Source organism: Empidonax traillii, unplaced genomic scaffold, assembly GCF_003031625.1.
Source record: "Empidonax traillii isolate 1590-97213 ecotype Southwest subspecies unplaced genomic scaffold, ASM303162v1 scaffold68:size1967880, whole genome shotgun sequence".
Taxonomy (NCBI): Eukaryota; Metazoa; Chordata; class Aves; order Passeriformes; family Tyrannidae; genus Empidonax; species Empidonax traillii.
Genome location: NW_020955261.1, coordinates 1,819,605 through 1,833,723, shown reverse-complemented (window position 1 = coordinate 1,833,723; position 14,119 = coordinate 1,819,605). Strand labels below are relative to the sequence as shown.

At 35.8% G+C, this 14,119-nt stretch overlaps 1 protein-coding gene across 1 annotated transcript in view; it reads right to left on the bottom strand.

Moving 5' to 3' along the window:
• Positions 1-14,119, bottom strand: part of PCCA (propionyl-CoA carboxylase subunit alpha) — a gene marked incomplete at its 3' end in the record, with an annotated part of 260,224 nt that overhangs the window by 124,777 nt on the left and 121,328 nt on the right. The window contains exons 15-16 of the mRNA XM_027880315.1: positions 11,449-11,517; positions 10,579-10,654 (exon numbers count right to left, since the gene is read on the bottom strand). Of these exons, the coding sequence (XP_027736116.1) occupies positions 10,579-10,654; positions 11,449-11,517 (145 nt within the window). The remainder of the gene's footprint in view (positions 1-10,578; positions 10,655-11,448; positions 11,518-14,119) is intronic.

Sequence of the window (14,119 nt, the reverse complement as noted above, 5' to 3'; positions counted from 1 at the left end):
CCTGTATAATTTGTAACTCCGAAGAGACTCCTGTGGAACAAAGAAACTCATTGCTTCCTCCGTATGTACATTTATCCAACCCTGCCTGGTCAATTCCTTTATTGAATGCTCCAGTTCCCCTTTAGCACAGTTCCACAATCCTGTTAGGCATTTGGTCCCCTCCCCAAATTATTTCTTTAATTTAAGAATTATTTATTATACAGCCTTTATAGCCAGCTTTGTCCTTTAATTTCTTTGAATATTATACTACTTTATTTTTTCTGAACTTCCTCATCTGTTTTCATTCCACTTCTTAGCCTGTCTCCTCTTTTTTCTTTCTTTCCCTTCTTTTCACCTATTTTTGTAACCGACTAAGAAAATCAACTTCTAACAAATGCAATCTAAAGCTACACAGCTCAAAGTGTCAATCTAGTACTTGCACACGAAACAGTTAAGTCCACTGTTCCTTCCTCACAGATGAGTAAAAAGATTAACCTTCTCAGAGAGGAAAGGAACAAACCATATTCCGTTTCCAGCTTAGGCTGGAAAAAAAACATAATGAGTAGGTGTCAGCACAAGGTATGTACTCAAAATAGTTAACGCTGGAAAAACGATTGCTAGGGGATGATTTTGGAAACAGTGAAAATGTTCAAAAATGGATTAAAGAAACACTTGGCAGGACCACGTATAGTTCGTATACCTTAGTTCAGAGAGTGGGACTAGATGACTTTTTTGTTGAATAACTTTCACGTAACTAAGTTAGTAACTTAAAGCTAAACTGCACTTTGCCAGAAGTACTTGCAATTTAACACTGAATATGATGGTCATCAAAAGTCATTTCTCTGTAATACTAAATACAAGGAAGACTTTATAGCAGTTTGGAGAGGAAAAGTGGTGGAAAAAAAAATCCCTGGAAAAAAAAAATCTCTAGATCATTTAAACTGTCTTCTGCTTAATGCAAATAATTTTCAAAAAGAAGGTTCTTTCTCTTCAGAGAGTAGCACACAGGAAGGGAAAGTTTAAAACAAAAAAAAAGTTTTAGCTAGGAAAACCACCAATTTTATCTCACTCTCTTCTCAGTTTTAGAAAGAGACTGAATAGAAAATCTGAAGAGCCATGAGAGTTCAACCCGAGTATGATTACACAGAATAACACTGGCTCATAAACATTAATATTTCTTTAGGGAAGCTGAAACAGATAGCCAGTTCAGGAGCACTGCATGTGTGGCTGCAGGTGTTGATCTATTCCAGGTATGGATAAATGAGGAAGCTGCTATGGGAAAGAGGTTATCCAACCTCAGCTGTGAACATTCTCATCCCTCAGGAAATACAAACTAATTTACATTCTTTCCTCTCAATGTCAGAGGAACAGGTAACTCCAAATCACATTGCGTTTGCCAGGTCACATGAACTTTGGCTTTAGCTGCACACCATGAAGTAGAAAATGCAGAGCACATCACAAAACAGTTTATCTTGTAAAAATCTGTCTGCACATTCAGATCTCTTGTAAACCACAAAATTCTCATTTCAACTTTAGATATGCTTACTTACAAGTTATTATGATTGTGATTACATGATTATGCTTAATGATGACATGACTCAAAGTTATTTGCACTTTTTTTCTAAAAGCTCTAGTTTTATATAAATTTGAATAATCAAGATCTCACCAAAGCAAAGACAGTAGTAGCATAGCAAATGCAAAGTGCTGTGGCTATAGAAGGAAATTCTTTTGCCCTTCTTTTTCTTGTATTTTTCCAGTTTAGAAGCACGAACATTCTTGTTATTTTATATGCAGGCCTGCTCTAACAGTTTCAAAGCTTTTTTCCCCCTACTAGTCTGCTGGTGTGAATTTTCAAGCTCTATGTGTGGCCATCACTGAAACCACTTCCAACACATCGAGTCGGTCTCACTGAATCATGAAGTCAAAGCTTTAAAGACTAGTTCATGAGCCATTAAGTAGCACATTATGGAACCAGTTCAATCATGACATGATAAAAATTTTTCCATTTGATTAAAAGATCAGCCTCCTTCTGCTGCCTGCGACATAAACAAGCATTCACAGACCCTGATTTCATAAACACTGAATGAAACACTGCATCGCCACTAAGCAAAAAAATTAAAAATCTTATGCTAAATGACTATAACTCAGAAACAAAGAACGTTTGTCTTTGGCTGTTACAAATTCCCCCCAAAATTTCCAATTTGAATAGTAAGTTGAAATATCAGAGACTTCATCTATTAAGCACAGATTCAGGACTAATTCAAAGACAATGAGGAGCTTTTCAACACTGCCCAACTTTGAATCCAGGATTTAAACACGCTACAATGTGTAACCAGATCATCTCACATTTTTCTTTCCTTAACTGCTATAAGATCCCTGGTGAGATGATGGTTGATGACAGATGACAGAGCTTGTTGTCTCAACTGACTGCCCAAAAAGACCTAAAATCAAGAAAGTACTGTGAATATTTTTAATTATTTCCAACTCGTGTGCACCAAAAAAGCAGAGGCTTCTGTAATGTTTTAAACTCCAAAATTCCTCTAGTAAGTTCAACAGACAAGCCTAGGTGCTTGGGAAGCAATATGACATATATTTTACATATTCAAATTAAAAATTTAATACACAAGTTTCCCTTTAAAGTATCATGAAAGGCTATCTTTATCAGTCCTTGTGATCATTATGTGAGCAATGACTGCATGGTTGATCTCCTTCTCAAGACTGAGTTGATACCTTTAGTGATGTTCCAAATCATATGGTTTCTAAAAAAAAAACAAAAAAAAAACCAGTGTAATCCTTCAGAAGTCTAGAAGTTTTAGATTTGCAATTTAGCGTGACCTCTGTCAAAGTTCATAAGGTCTCCATCTGTGTGTAAGTAACTGCTAGGCTACAGAAATATGGACCCCTAGAGCAGCTTGCTCCTGACTACCTGCTGCTTCCTAAACACTGGCCAGACATTAGCCTCACACTCTCACAGGATCAAACAGAGGCTAACAGGCAGGGCTTATTTCATGCAAAGTTAGACACTAAACTGAAGTATATTGTATTTATGTTGCAGTGGTTTTCAGGGAATTTTGCTTTTTCTTGACCAGGTCTTCAGTCTGCCAGGAACAAAATCACATTTGTTAGCGTGACAAGCCATGACATTTTCAACAAACAAACAAAATCCTAAACTATATCAGTTTATTTCCCCCAGAAAACAAAATTTCACTTCAGCACCATCTTTTTTACATTAAGACTGATGCAGAACTGCAGTTACAGTCTTTCCTTTAAGTCAAAATGTAATAAAAAATAATGACCACTGCTCCTTGTACCTCTATTTTTTCATTTCACTTGGTTGTATTCTTCATAACACATTACATCACTAGAAGCTGTGTTTAAGATATACCTCATGGTTTTCAATTTTTACACACCATTTTCCGGAATGCATTTCTAAAAGAGAGCACACCACCATTTAACTTCTGGAGATCTAATGAAATTTTTAAAAACTATATATTCGTATGCTCTATATAGAATATGTATCCTGAGGTTCCATTAATTTTCCAGTTAAATTGTAGTTACTGCCTAATGAATACAGGAACACACTAAATAATCACACTGTTCCCCGAAGCTTATTAGCAACCCCTATTTGAAGAAGACCTCATTAAAAAAAATAAATTAGGATCAGAAGAAATTACTCTCCATACAGCCTTCCTCTATCTTACCTCCTTTCCTTCCTCATTCTCTGCCTTAAAAACTCTGCTAAGTATACCAGATTTTTCATTAACTTACAAAATGTAGCCTAACTCCTAAGCTGTCCTCACAAGAAAACGCCAAGACAACAATAAAATCAATGTTATAGAAAACTAATTTTATAGTAGGTTTATAAAAAGGATATCACACCACACTTTTACTCACTAAAAATCAGAAGTTGGAATGCCAAGGCACAAAACCATAAGCAATGTTTTCACTATAAATATTTACTGACACTAAACATATTCAGTGTTGATTAGCCTTTTTACAGTATTAAGCTTCTGTCATCTTGATGCCTGCAAACACAAATCTGCATTTATCCACGTAAACTTAATTGGAGTACTACATGCCTCTCTGTAGATAAGCAGTTGAACAGACTTAACTTGCTAATAATTTCAAATTGTGCTAAGTGGAACAGAAGTAACTTTATTTGCATACATACTGATTGCAAAACCAACATGTGGAGTAGAGTATTAGAGGTTTCTCTTTTCAAAAATCCAGCAAAGCTAAATTATCACTCAGCAATTTAAATGCTCAATAAGAATAAATGTGATGAAGCTTAGAAGGCATTCTTTTTCTATAAACAACATATGAAAAAAAATATTAGCTAAGCTCTGCACTGAGCATTATGATTACATTACTGTCCACTTAAAACAAGAACATTATCTGATTTGCACAGACTACAAAAACATCACTTTCAACACATGAACTTCTCAAGTCCATTATTACCACCCAGCTAGCCTCCACGTTTGCAATTCCAAAAGTTTTCATATTATTCCCCCAAACCCTCTACATTGAACTTTTTAATTGTCTTTCAAAGCTTGTGTTTTGCTGCAATTCACTTCAAAGCAGGCTATATGCATACAAAGTCCCATCTCAAAAGCGAGAAAAAAAGGGGTTTTATCTTTGTAATTTTAATACACAAACATCCACATAAAATTCTTACATCGTATCATTACAACACTGACCCTCAGAGCTGAACATATATTTCAATTAAAACAATAATTCTTTCAAATATTCAAGTCTGGAGATCACAGAACTCAGAATAGAGGGGGGAAGAAGAGGGGTAAAAGCAGGTAATACATGGTAATATCCTACTCTAAAAAAACAAGTTCAAACTGAAACTAAATTTTGTACTGCATGTAGTTCTGAACTTCTTAATAAGAGTAAGAAAACCATTATTTACAGGGTTAGCAAACACATATGAATGTTTGAATCAGTAGAGTAGTTGGAAGCAGAAGTTAAGCAGGCTTTGTCAAGAACAAGTGAAAGAAAATGAACGGCCGTTCCGCCATCATCCTCTCCTCAGCCATCTCTTTACTCTAAAGATGGGGAAAAGAACATTAGGACAACTTTACATCTAAGTGCCATACCTAGAAATAACAGCACTTGTCTTTTAATGCCTCCTCAGTCTGGCACACTGTATTTCTCATTTTTCAATGCCACAAGTCTTTTTTCCTTAATATAAGAGGAAAAAAAACACACAAACAAACAAACACTTACCTGACAGAAAAGGTACCTTATTTTTCTATTCTGCACCAATAAGACTGCCTTCCTCTTTTACTTGATCAGCCTTTACTTCAATTGTTCTTCCCTCTTTCTTTTCCATAGGACAGCAGTAATCTATAACCCTTCCTAAAATTAACACCATAACATTCCACTGACAAGTTGCCATTCCCACTCCTTCCCTTGTGACTGGCTTAAAAAAAGGAGAGAAGAAACAGAAGCAGCATCTTCCCTCATGTTAGCATCTGAACTCCAAGGTGATGCTACTAAGCATCCTGAAATGGTCCTTTCTAATGATTTCAACCTAAGCTTGTTTCATTCCCATCTCCAATTTTGGTTTCCACACCGATACACTTGGAAACCTGCTGGTCCCTACTGCAAGGGTGAGCAAACAAATACTCTTGCAGAAGTACCAGTGTGTTACCTCCGCTGTGCAAAACAATTCAGTTGTATGACCTGTTGCAGCACTTCTCAAAAGTACAACCAGAAAAAACCACGGCTCATTTCTTTTTTAAGAACAAACACAACATGCAGTTTTTGCAGTTAAACAGATTGTTTTGTTCACAATACCAATGAGCACATTTGCATGCTTCCGTGGGATCAGAATACAGGAGAATCTAAAACTTACAAGTATACTGCCATTGAGATGAACCTTCTAACTTAAAATCATTCAGTACTTTATGATGTTTGGACCTAAAATAAAGTTTATTTTGAAAAGTTTTGTACCTGAAATTAAATTATTTGAAATATACTATAAAATACTAAAATTTAAGTCGAGGGCTTTTTCTTGTGCTCTAGGATGATGCAGGGAGGTTGGACCACATGACCTACTGTGGCCCCTTCCAATCTGGCCCATACTGTGATTCTTGGAAAGCCAAGACCTTCTCAGAACATTAAGCACAGCAATCTTATTCCTCCCAGTTAATGTTTACAGTTGCCAAAACGCAAGAAAACAGTTCTGCTGCCACTGTTCTGGCAGGTCTCCCCTCATATCAGAGTTACCTTCTATATTCCCCTTCCCCTCAGATTTTCACCACAGTTATTTACCATTTTTCTGTTTTCTATTCTGTGTTTGCTCTTTTATCATATGCTGGAAGATTCTCCATTTCCAACTGGTGGTTCCCTTATTTTCACCTCATTTCTACTCCTTCTTGCTCTATCTGCTGCTTATGCTTTCCTCAGATGTTCCTTTTTCCACTCTTCTTTCCCTCAAATGATCTACTACATTCCTCTCTCCACACAGCAAGCAGGATCTCGGCAGAGAACAGCTGACTTGACACAAAGACTGTTGATTTCATGTTACTGCTTTACATTTGAATGCACAGGGAAGATAAAGACCAAACAGAGGTCGAAGGAAAGATTACGGGAATCTCTGCACTAAAGGATATGAACTATCTGTCCATCAGACCTCTAGTGAATTAAGAATCAGTTCTACTTGCTGCATGAGTATAATCATTTCTTTCATCTAAATAAATAAAAACAGCATTCATAAATAAAACTTCCCAGAACTTCATACTGGATTTTATATATGCCTTTGACAAGGTGGTGTTAGGTCAAAGGCTGGGCTGAATCTCAGAGGTATTTTCCAACTTAGTTGATTCTGTGATTCTGTGAAATGAACACATTATGCAGTATTGAAAATATATGCAAAATACATGCTAAAATTTTAGAAAAACTGAGAAAGAAATCATACCATATCATGTTTACATACACAATAGATACACTGAGAAGCATTCTTTCAATACCCTCTTTCTGTTGTTCAAATTAAACAGAAAAGCAAAACAAAGTTTCTGAAAAAAGTATCATAAAATAAGAGAGATTAACTACTAACAACAGTCCATTCTCACAGGAAACAATTCATGCCTCATCCTGATGAGCAGCAGTGACTCTGTGCTTGACTAGTGTCTCAAACTTTTGAGTATTCACAAATTCTCCAGTAATCACTGGACAAAACAAGAAGCATATCTTCTTGAGACAAACGTGGGTTGGACCCTTAACATGAATCATCCCTGAACTACACTGGAAGACCTAGAGATAAAAATGCTACCTACTTAGATCCTTTCTCATTCAGAAGTCTCAACAAAGAAGTCAGTTCCAACCAGAATAATTTAGACTGTAAAGAACATCAAGAGATCACTTCATCCAATACACAACTGAAAGAAGCGCCATCCTAGACTTTCATCTACTCCCATTAGTAACAATGGAGATTTAAACTGGGGGAAAAAGATGGAGATTACATTCCCATAACCACGTTTAATCTATCTTGGCTCAGTCTTGAGTTAGTCACACTTTCAGAATCTACTAACAAACAGACTATCTTATGTCTTATTTCAGTGTGTACAAGTTGTCACCAGCCAAAAACACAATAAAATATTAAGGCAACAGGCATTTTTCAGGGCACAGTATTGTTGTAAATATCCCAATTTCATTTATTCAACATTTATAATGAAGATACTGTTATTACAGACACTATATGATGCACCCTTGGTTGCTTAAGTCAAACTCTGCTTATGTCTGCTTTCTTTACAAATATTAGACTATTTTTTTTAAATTTAATTAATTTCCTTCGTGATGTTGTCAGGTAGATCTAACTGGGAAGGACAATTAAACCATGAATTCAAGGCCAGGTACTATCCAGTCCTAAAAAACAAAATCAATAAAGACTGTAGTCCGAGGACTCATTCCCTGTAAGCTGAATGGAGCTAAAAAGGAATGGGGTAACTTGTGGATATCCTAAAGTCACAGCAGTAGAAACCGAATGTTTGTTCATACAGCAGAGTAAGTCCTTGCATTTCACACTGCCAGCATGTCTCAACTCAGCCTGGATGAGTCACCCTCCTGGAGGGTCACTGTGCTACTTCAGTGCTGGATTCTCTAATGGGACTGCCATGAATGATATTATACGGTGGCATTTGCTCCAAGAGGACACTTGTCTTCTAAGAACTGGATAAAAACCACTGATTTCACGCAGGTCAGTAAGCAACCATCAAAACAGTAGTGACTAAAAGTCCTTACCAACTTTTCCTTGCTTTGAACTGGTGACACAGAAGTGATGGGAAAGACTCCATCCTCCATTAGCAATCCCTAAGCTACCCATTACATGGTCCTTGACCTGCTACCCAGTCACCCTATCCCATTCCCACCCTATGTGAGTGAACAAGCATCTTTGTTTACAGAAATTGCAATCCTTGGGAATTTAAATCTAAAATTCTCACAGTGTACATTACCAGTACAACTGACACTGAATTCAGCTGGTATTACTTAACTAAAATAGTTTGTAACTCAGAAGAGACTTGTAACTTACAGGGAAAAAACACACTGTCTCTAAAACACAATGCAAACATAAATGTTGCTTCCCAGGAAATCAGGGGGGCAAGAGGGTTATGTTCAGATACAGGAATCTGGAGCACACTATTCATAGGAAGACTACAGTAATCTCTAGTTATTTACAAGCTTGCTACTCAAACATAAAACCAAAAACTTCAAAACAAGATTAAAAACTATTCCGTGCCTTTTACTACTAACAAAAACTCTGTTATGGACAAAGGTTCATGTAAGGTACTTTACATAAGATCAAGGTGGTTTCATACTGTGTTACATACCACCTAACATTTTAAAGTAAAAACAAGCACAACTGTTCTAGAAACAAAAGGAGTTCTGCACGAGTCAATGCAGTTTAGAATATTACAGATTGGACAGTTTCTACTAATTACACTATCAAGAATCATTAGGTAAAAGATACTTTAATACCCACAACTTTTCCAGTTCAACTGAACACTGAGATGAAACTATCATCATGTTTAAAACTACACAAAAATCCCGTTGGATTTCAAATGGAAACCACTAGCCACTACAACTAAAAATGTGTTCTGAAAATTCATCTACTTTTGAAACCTAAGGTACATTTAATTCTGTGCTTTGCAGTACTTTAAAAAAAGAAAACATTCCCTCTCCGTAGTCCATTCATTATCTCTTTCAATATATTTAATAGATGAAGAGCTTTTTTCAGACAGAAATACTACAGAGGTATCAGATATGAACACTTAAATGCATACATGCATACTAATAAAAAGACTGTAAAAACCTCAAGAATACAAATTAGTACTCTTCTGGTGCAAAGTGTCATATCCTTTAAAGGCATTTATATATCTGTGGAACTGTTATTAGCTACATACACATCTGTGTAAAACACCTAAGCACAAATGATCAGTTCCATCCCACATTATAGCACACAATAAAAAATTATGCTTCCCCCATAATTGCAATATTCTCATTAAATATAATACCTCCAAGCATCACTTGCTTTTAATACAACTCAGTATGAATCCAGAGCCTGTCTCTATTAAAAACAACACCAACAAAAAACAACTCTAAAAAATCCCACCTCACATCAGTCAACTACAGGGGTATAAATTTCTCTGTCATATAAATTTACTCAGCTGTTATACAGCAGGGGATTACATCAGCACATTGTACTGCAATAGCCTAATGGCTCAAGTTGCACCAGTAAAAACCCATTTTAGAGTTAGTAGTTCATTTACAATGGCTAATTCTACCACGTATCTAGCTACACTGTGGTAGAGGGTTGTTCATTTTCCCCTAGATACATAAATCTCTCCAGTATGACACAGCATCTGTAGTATTCAGCAGCCAACATTAAAGCCAAACCAAGTTTTACCAAAACTTCACAAAAATTTTTACCTCTCTTATCCTGAGTTGTCCTTCTTATTTTCCATAAGGAAGACCTAAAGATTTTCCCACACAAACCATGACCTCCCTCACTAAAACTTAAAAAGAATGAAAGTGGTCTGGGCTGATTCACCCCTGCTGCTTGGAAAGGCTGGAAGAACAGCTACATCTCCTATGCAGTCAGCCAGCAAGAGCTGAAACACATGCTGACCAACAGTCTCCATCTGTATTTGTCCAAACCTAAACAATTACCTTGAAGATAAGAAAAATATATACATACACAGTCAAATACTGCATTGTGATCATTGTGATAACTACAATTAATATACTAAACTCCTATAAAATGGCAACTACTTTAAATTTCTTATAGTACAGTGCCCTTCCCCCCCCCAACATAATAAATCAATTATGTGCTACCATTCTGTGAGAACTATGACTTTAAGGAAATTATTAAATATTTATCTTATAATATTCAAGTTTAAAAATGGAGGAGAAAAATGAAGTCTCTTTAGAGTTGATGTATCTTCTCAGCTTAATTAACACAAGCTTTTCCCGTTTTAATTTGCACTTAAGAAGCAGGAACTTTACTCAGTTTGCTAATTACTACATTTTCAAGCTGTTTTCTTGAAATAGATGACAGCCTATCACTCTAGGAATCCAAATTTCTCTAGTTACCTCGAATAACGTAATTGTCCAAAGCCTCTTCCATTCTTTTCAGTGCTTCAGCTCTATTAGAGCCATAGGTAATCAGCTAAAGAAAAAAAAAAAAGTATTTACATCACCTAGAAATGAAATGTTTGTCTCTAGAATTTGAATAGCATTTAAAAATGAAAATTATTTGCAGAACTTCTGCAGTCACACAACCATTTCTTGCACATTAGTGCATCTGTGCTTCAGAGGCTCCCTGAAACATCAGGAAAAAACTGAGATATTTTAACCCATTCACTTAAAGAAGGCCAATCACTTTTCCTTCATACAACTTTAAGCATCTAAACAAGCTCTCAGAAAAATCAGAGCAAAGGTTCAATACTCAAGTTGACTCTCCTGACTCCTAACGCCTAGCCAACTTCAAAGATGTAATTTTTTTGACAACTGAACTCTGACTATAATGTCATATTTTAATTTTTCCAATATGTTAGTGATGAATAAGAACTAAGAGACACTATCAACCATTTCTTTCAATGCTTCTTTTTGGAAGCCAGAATCATTGACATTTTCATCCCAGCTAGACTATGTTAACAAAGTTAGATTGGCAGCACCTAAATCAAATGGTTGGTGTTTAAATCAGAATCTTTTTAATAGTTAGAAATTGCAAGACAAATAAATTACAGTGTCAAAAGGTAAAAAATTTTATTTAGAAGTGACACTAAATTTCCTCCACTCCACAACTTCCTTCACTTCTTTTATATTCCTCTGAAGCGCGTTATGCCTGGCACCTTCAAAATATTGATTTCCCAATCCTTCAACATGCTCTCATTTAAAAGATCCATGTATAGAACTAGTGCTTCATACCTTTACAATATTGAAAAACAATAGTCAACTCACTTTTGAGATCATGGGATCATAATAAATGCTAATATCACTTCCTTGTTGTATTCCACTGTCAACACGTACCTTCAAAAAATAAGAAGTAAAAATAATTACATATTGGTGGGACAAAAAAATTTCAACCTAAGGATCAAATCTACCCATCAGCCTTACAACAAACACCCACAAAGCTTATCAGGTACATTTTTACCTCTGGAAGAACTAAAATAATTATTTGTTTTTCAGAGAACCTGAAGGTTCTCTGAAGGAGGAACCTCTGAAGGAGGAGGGAAGGGAAGCTTTTTCCTCCACCAGGAAGACTTGAAAATTATTCTCCCCTTCAAGAGAAAATTGACTGCAGTCTTCAGTCGATAGTCAAAATTCTCTTTTGTTCTCTATAACTCACAGTAAACACACTAAATTTGATCTAACAATTTAGGCTGTGTTACACATTAGCTTCAACTCTGAACATACCCAATTCTGATTTACTCCCTGTAATAAAACACACTTGTAATTATTTTTCTGACTGACACGTGGCATGAAGGATGACCCTTATAATCACACCCTTTCTGCATCTATATATAATCACATTGCTCATGTTTCACTACAGCTCTTCCAAGGACTTCAGTAGGAATAGAAGTAGAGAGCATTCAGCAGGAACTTTGGAGTTCTGCTTTATCAGCTCCATAGGAATACTGATCCTGTGGTTTTCATGTCTGTAACACTTTCCTTCTCTGCCTCACCCTCTCAAATGTAAAACATTTTTTTTCTGTTGCTGCTGTTCCCCTGAGGCTTTAATGTTTACACAGCTTTTTCCATGGCTTTGCTTTGTAAGGACACAGCCCCAATTAAAGCTCTGATTCTGCATTATTCGTGGAAAAAAATAACACAAGTTCAAAAATTTCTTTTGAAGAGGCTGATTGCTGTTAACCAGCCAACAAGTTAGTTAGTATATTGCTGATTCTTGTTTTCATCTCTCAGTTTGATTTCATCACTGTAACAATGAGGTTAGCCATATAAAACTTTTCAAATGAGCCATTTCTGGGGAATAAATATTTATTAAATTGCTGCTTTTGAGCAGTGGAATCTGAAATATTTTTTAAAAAACAATCAAAATAACTCTAGAGTGATAAACACATTCTGGGGATCATCAGGATGGAGGGCTCTAATCAAAGCTGTTGAAGCAGCAGGGATCCGATACACCGCATTGTAAAGGGGGTGGGAAAGAGGGTCCTGGAATCTCACTTAAATCTTCACCTGTGGGAAGGAACCTTTGTAATAAACAGCAGCTCATCTGTCTGCAGCAAGGCAGAAAAAGGTCAATGCAACGGCTGTTAGGCCTTTAATATTTTAATTTAGGCAATTATCAAGGGACCACATGTAGAACCTCTTGTCTACAGAATCCACATGAGGGCATGATGATGACTCTATTATCCAAGTGACATAAAAAGATACCCTAGCAGGTGTACTCACTTTCTTCAGTAAGAAACACTCCCTGACTAGTTTTTAGGACATTACTTTAGGAAGAAACCTGCTTATTCATAAATTTGTATTTATATATTTATGCTTACATATTTATAGATAATTTCTTCTTTATTTGTGTTTTTTTAGCATATTTTTTCATATGTAAAGGCAGTGTTGTTTCTCTACTCTCTACCACTTTAATCACACCTTATGTGAAAGTGTCTTATCTATCCTTAACTGGACTCCCCCACTACTTACATAAGGTATATTTAGCATTAGCTACTGATAAGAAGGTAGTTCAGACATACCAATATTACAGAAAAAAACATGCAGTGTATGTCTTAGCTTCCGTTCTTCACATTTTTCCCTATGTAAAATATCCTTAAAAAGTTTAAAATTCTTTATAAACTATTGTATCATTTCCTTAAAAAAAAATCTGGAGTCCTCTCTAGAAGTTTTATTTTCATAAAATAAACTCAAGATGACTAAAAAAATTACAGCAGAAAAGAAATACATTTATACCATCTTCAGTTCTCCCCGTGGTGCTTACATTTTCAGAGCCTGGTAACAGTAGGTGATTTTATAAACTATACGGTGTGACAGAACTTAATGAATATTGGATGAAAAAGAAACCCTAATTCAATAGATACTCACCATAATGTGCTGAACTTGATAAACAATAGCAATATTTACTAAACATCCAGCATTTACTTCTGCTTAACACGCTTCCTTTCTTTTACTCACTGTTTAAAATATCAAGGAAAGGCTAGGGTTCAAGATCCTGCTCCATCCTAGATCTCATTTCCCATTACAGCCCCAACACTTTGCTCTTGTATTATCCTTATGTGTTATTACAGTAAGACAACAGAAAAATGAAAGAAAAAAATGCTTAAGAGGTTAAAAAAAAAAAAAGCACAATCTATGTCTCAGTCCTGCAATGAACAACTAGTACATCAAATTCCACTTAGGAATACCTACAGATTCTAGTATTTCTCAATTCTTTGCTATATCTAAGAACTTTTTCTTTCTGTTAAGAGTCATTAAAATACCAGACTGCTGATCGTACCAGCAAAGAGAGATGCTGGAGCTCTCCAGATATGGCAGTACATGTTGTGCAGGAGCACTGAACATCAAAAATCGCTATCATAGTACAGGGGTTTGTTTGTGGTCACTTAGCTTAAGCCTCATTATCAAAGACAAAAAACGTTTGGTATTTATGAGTACC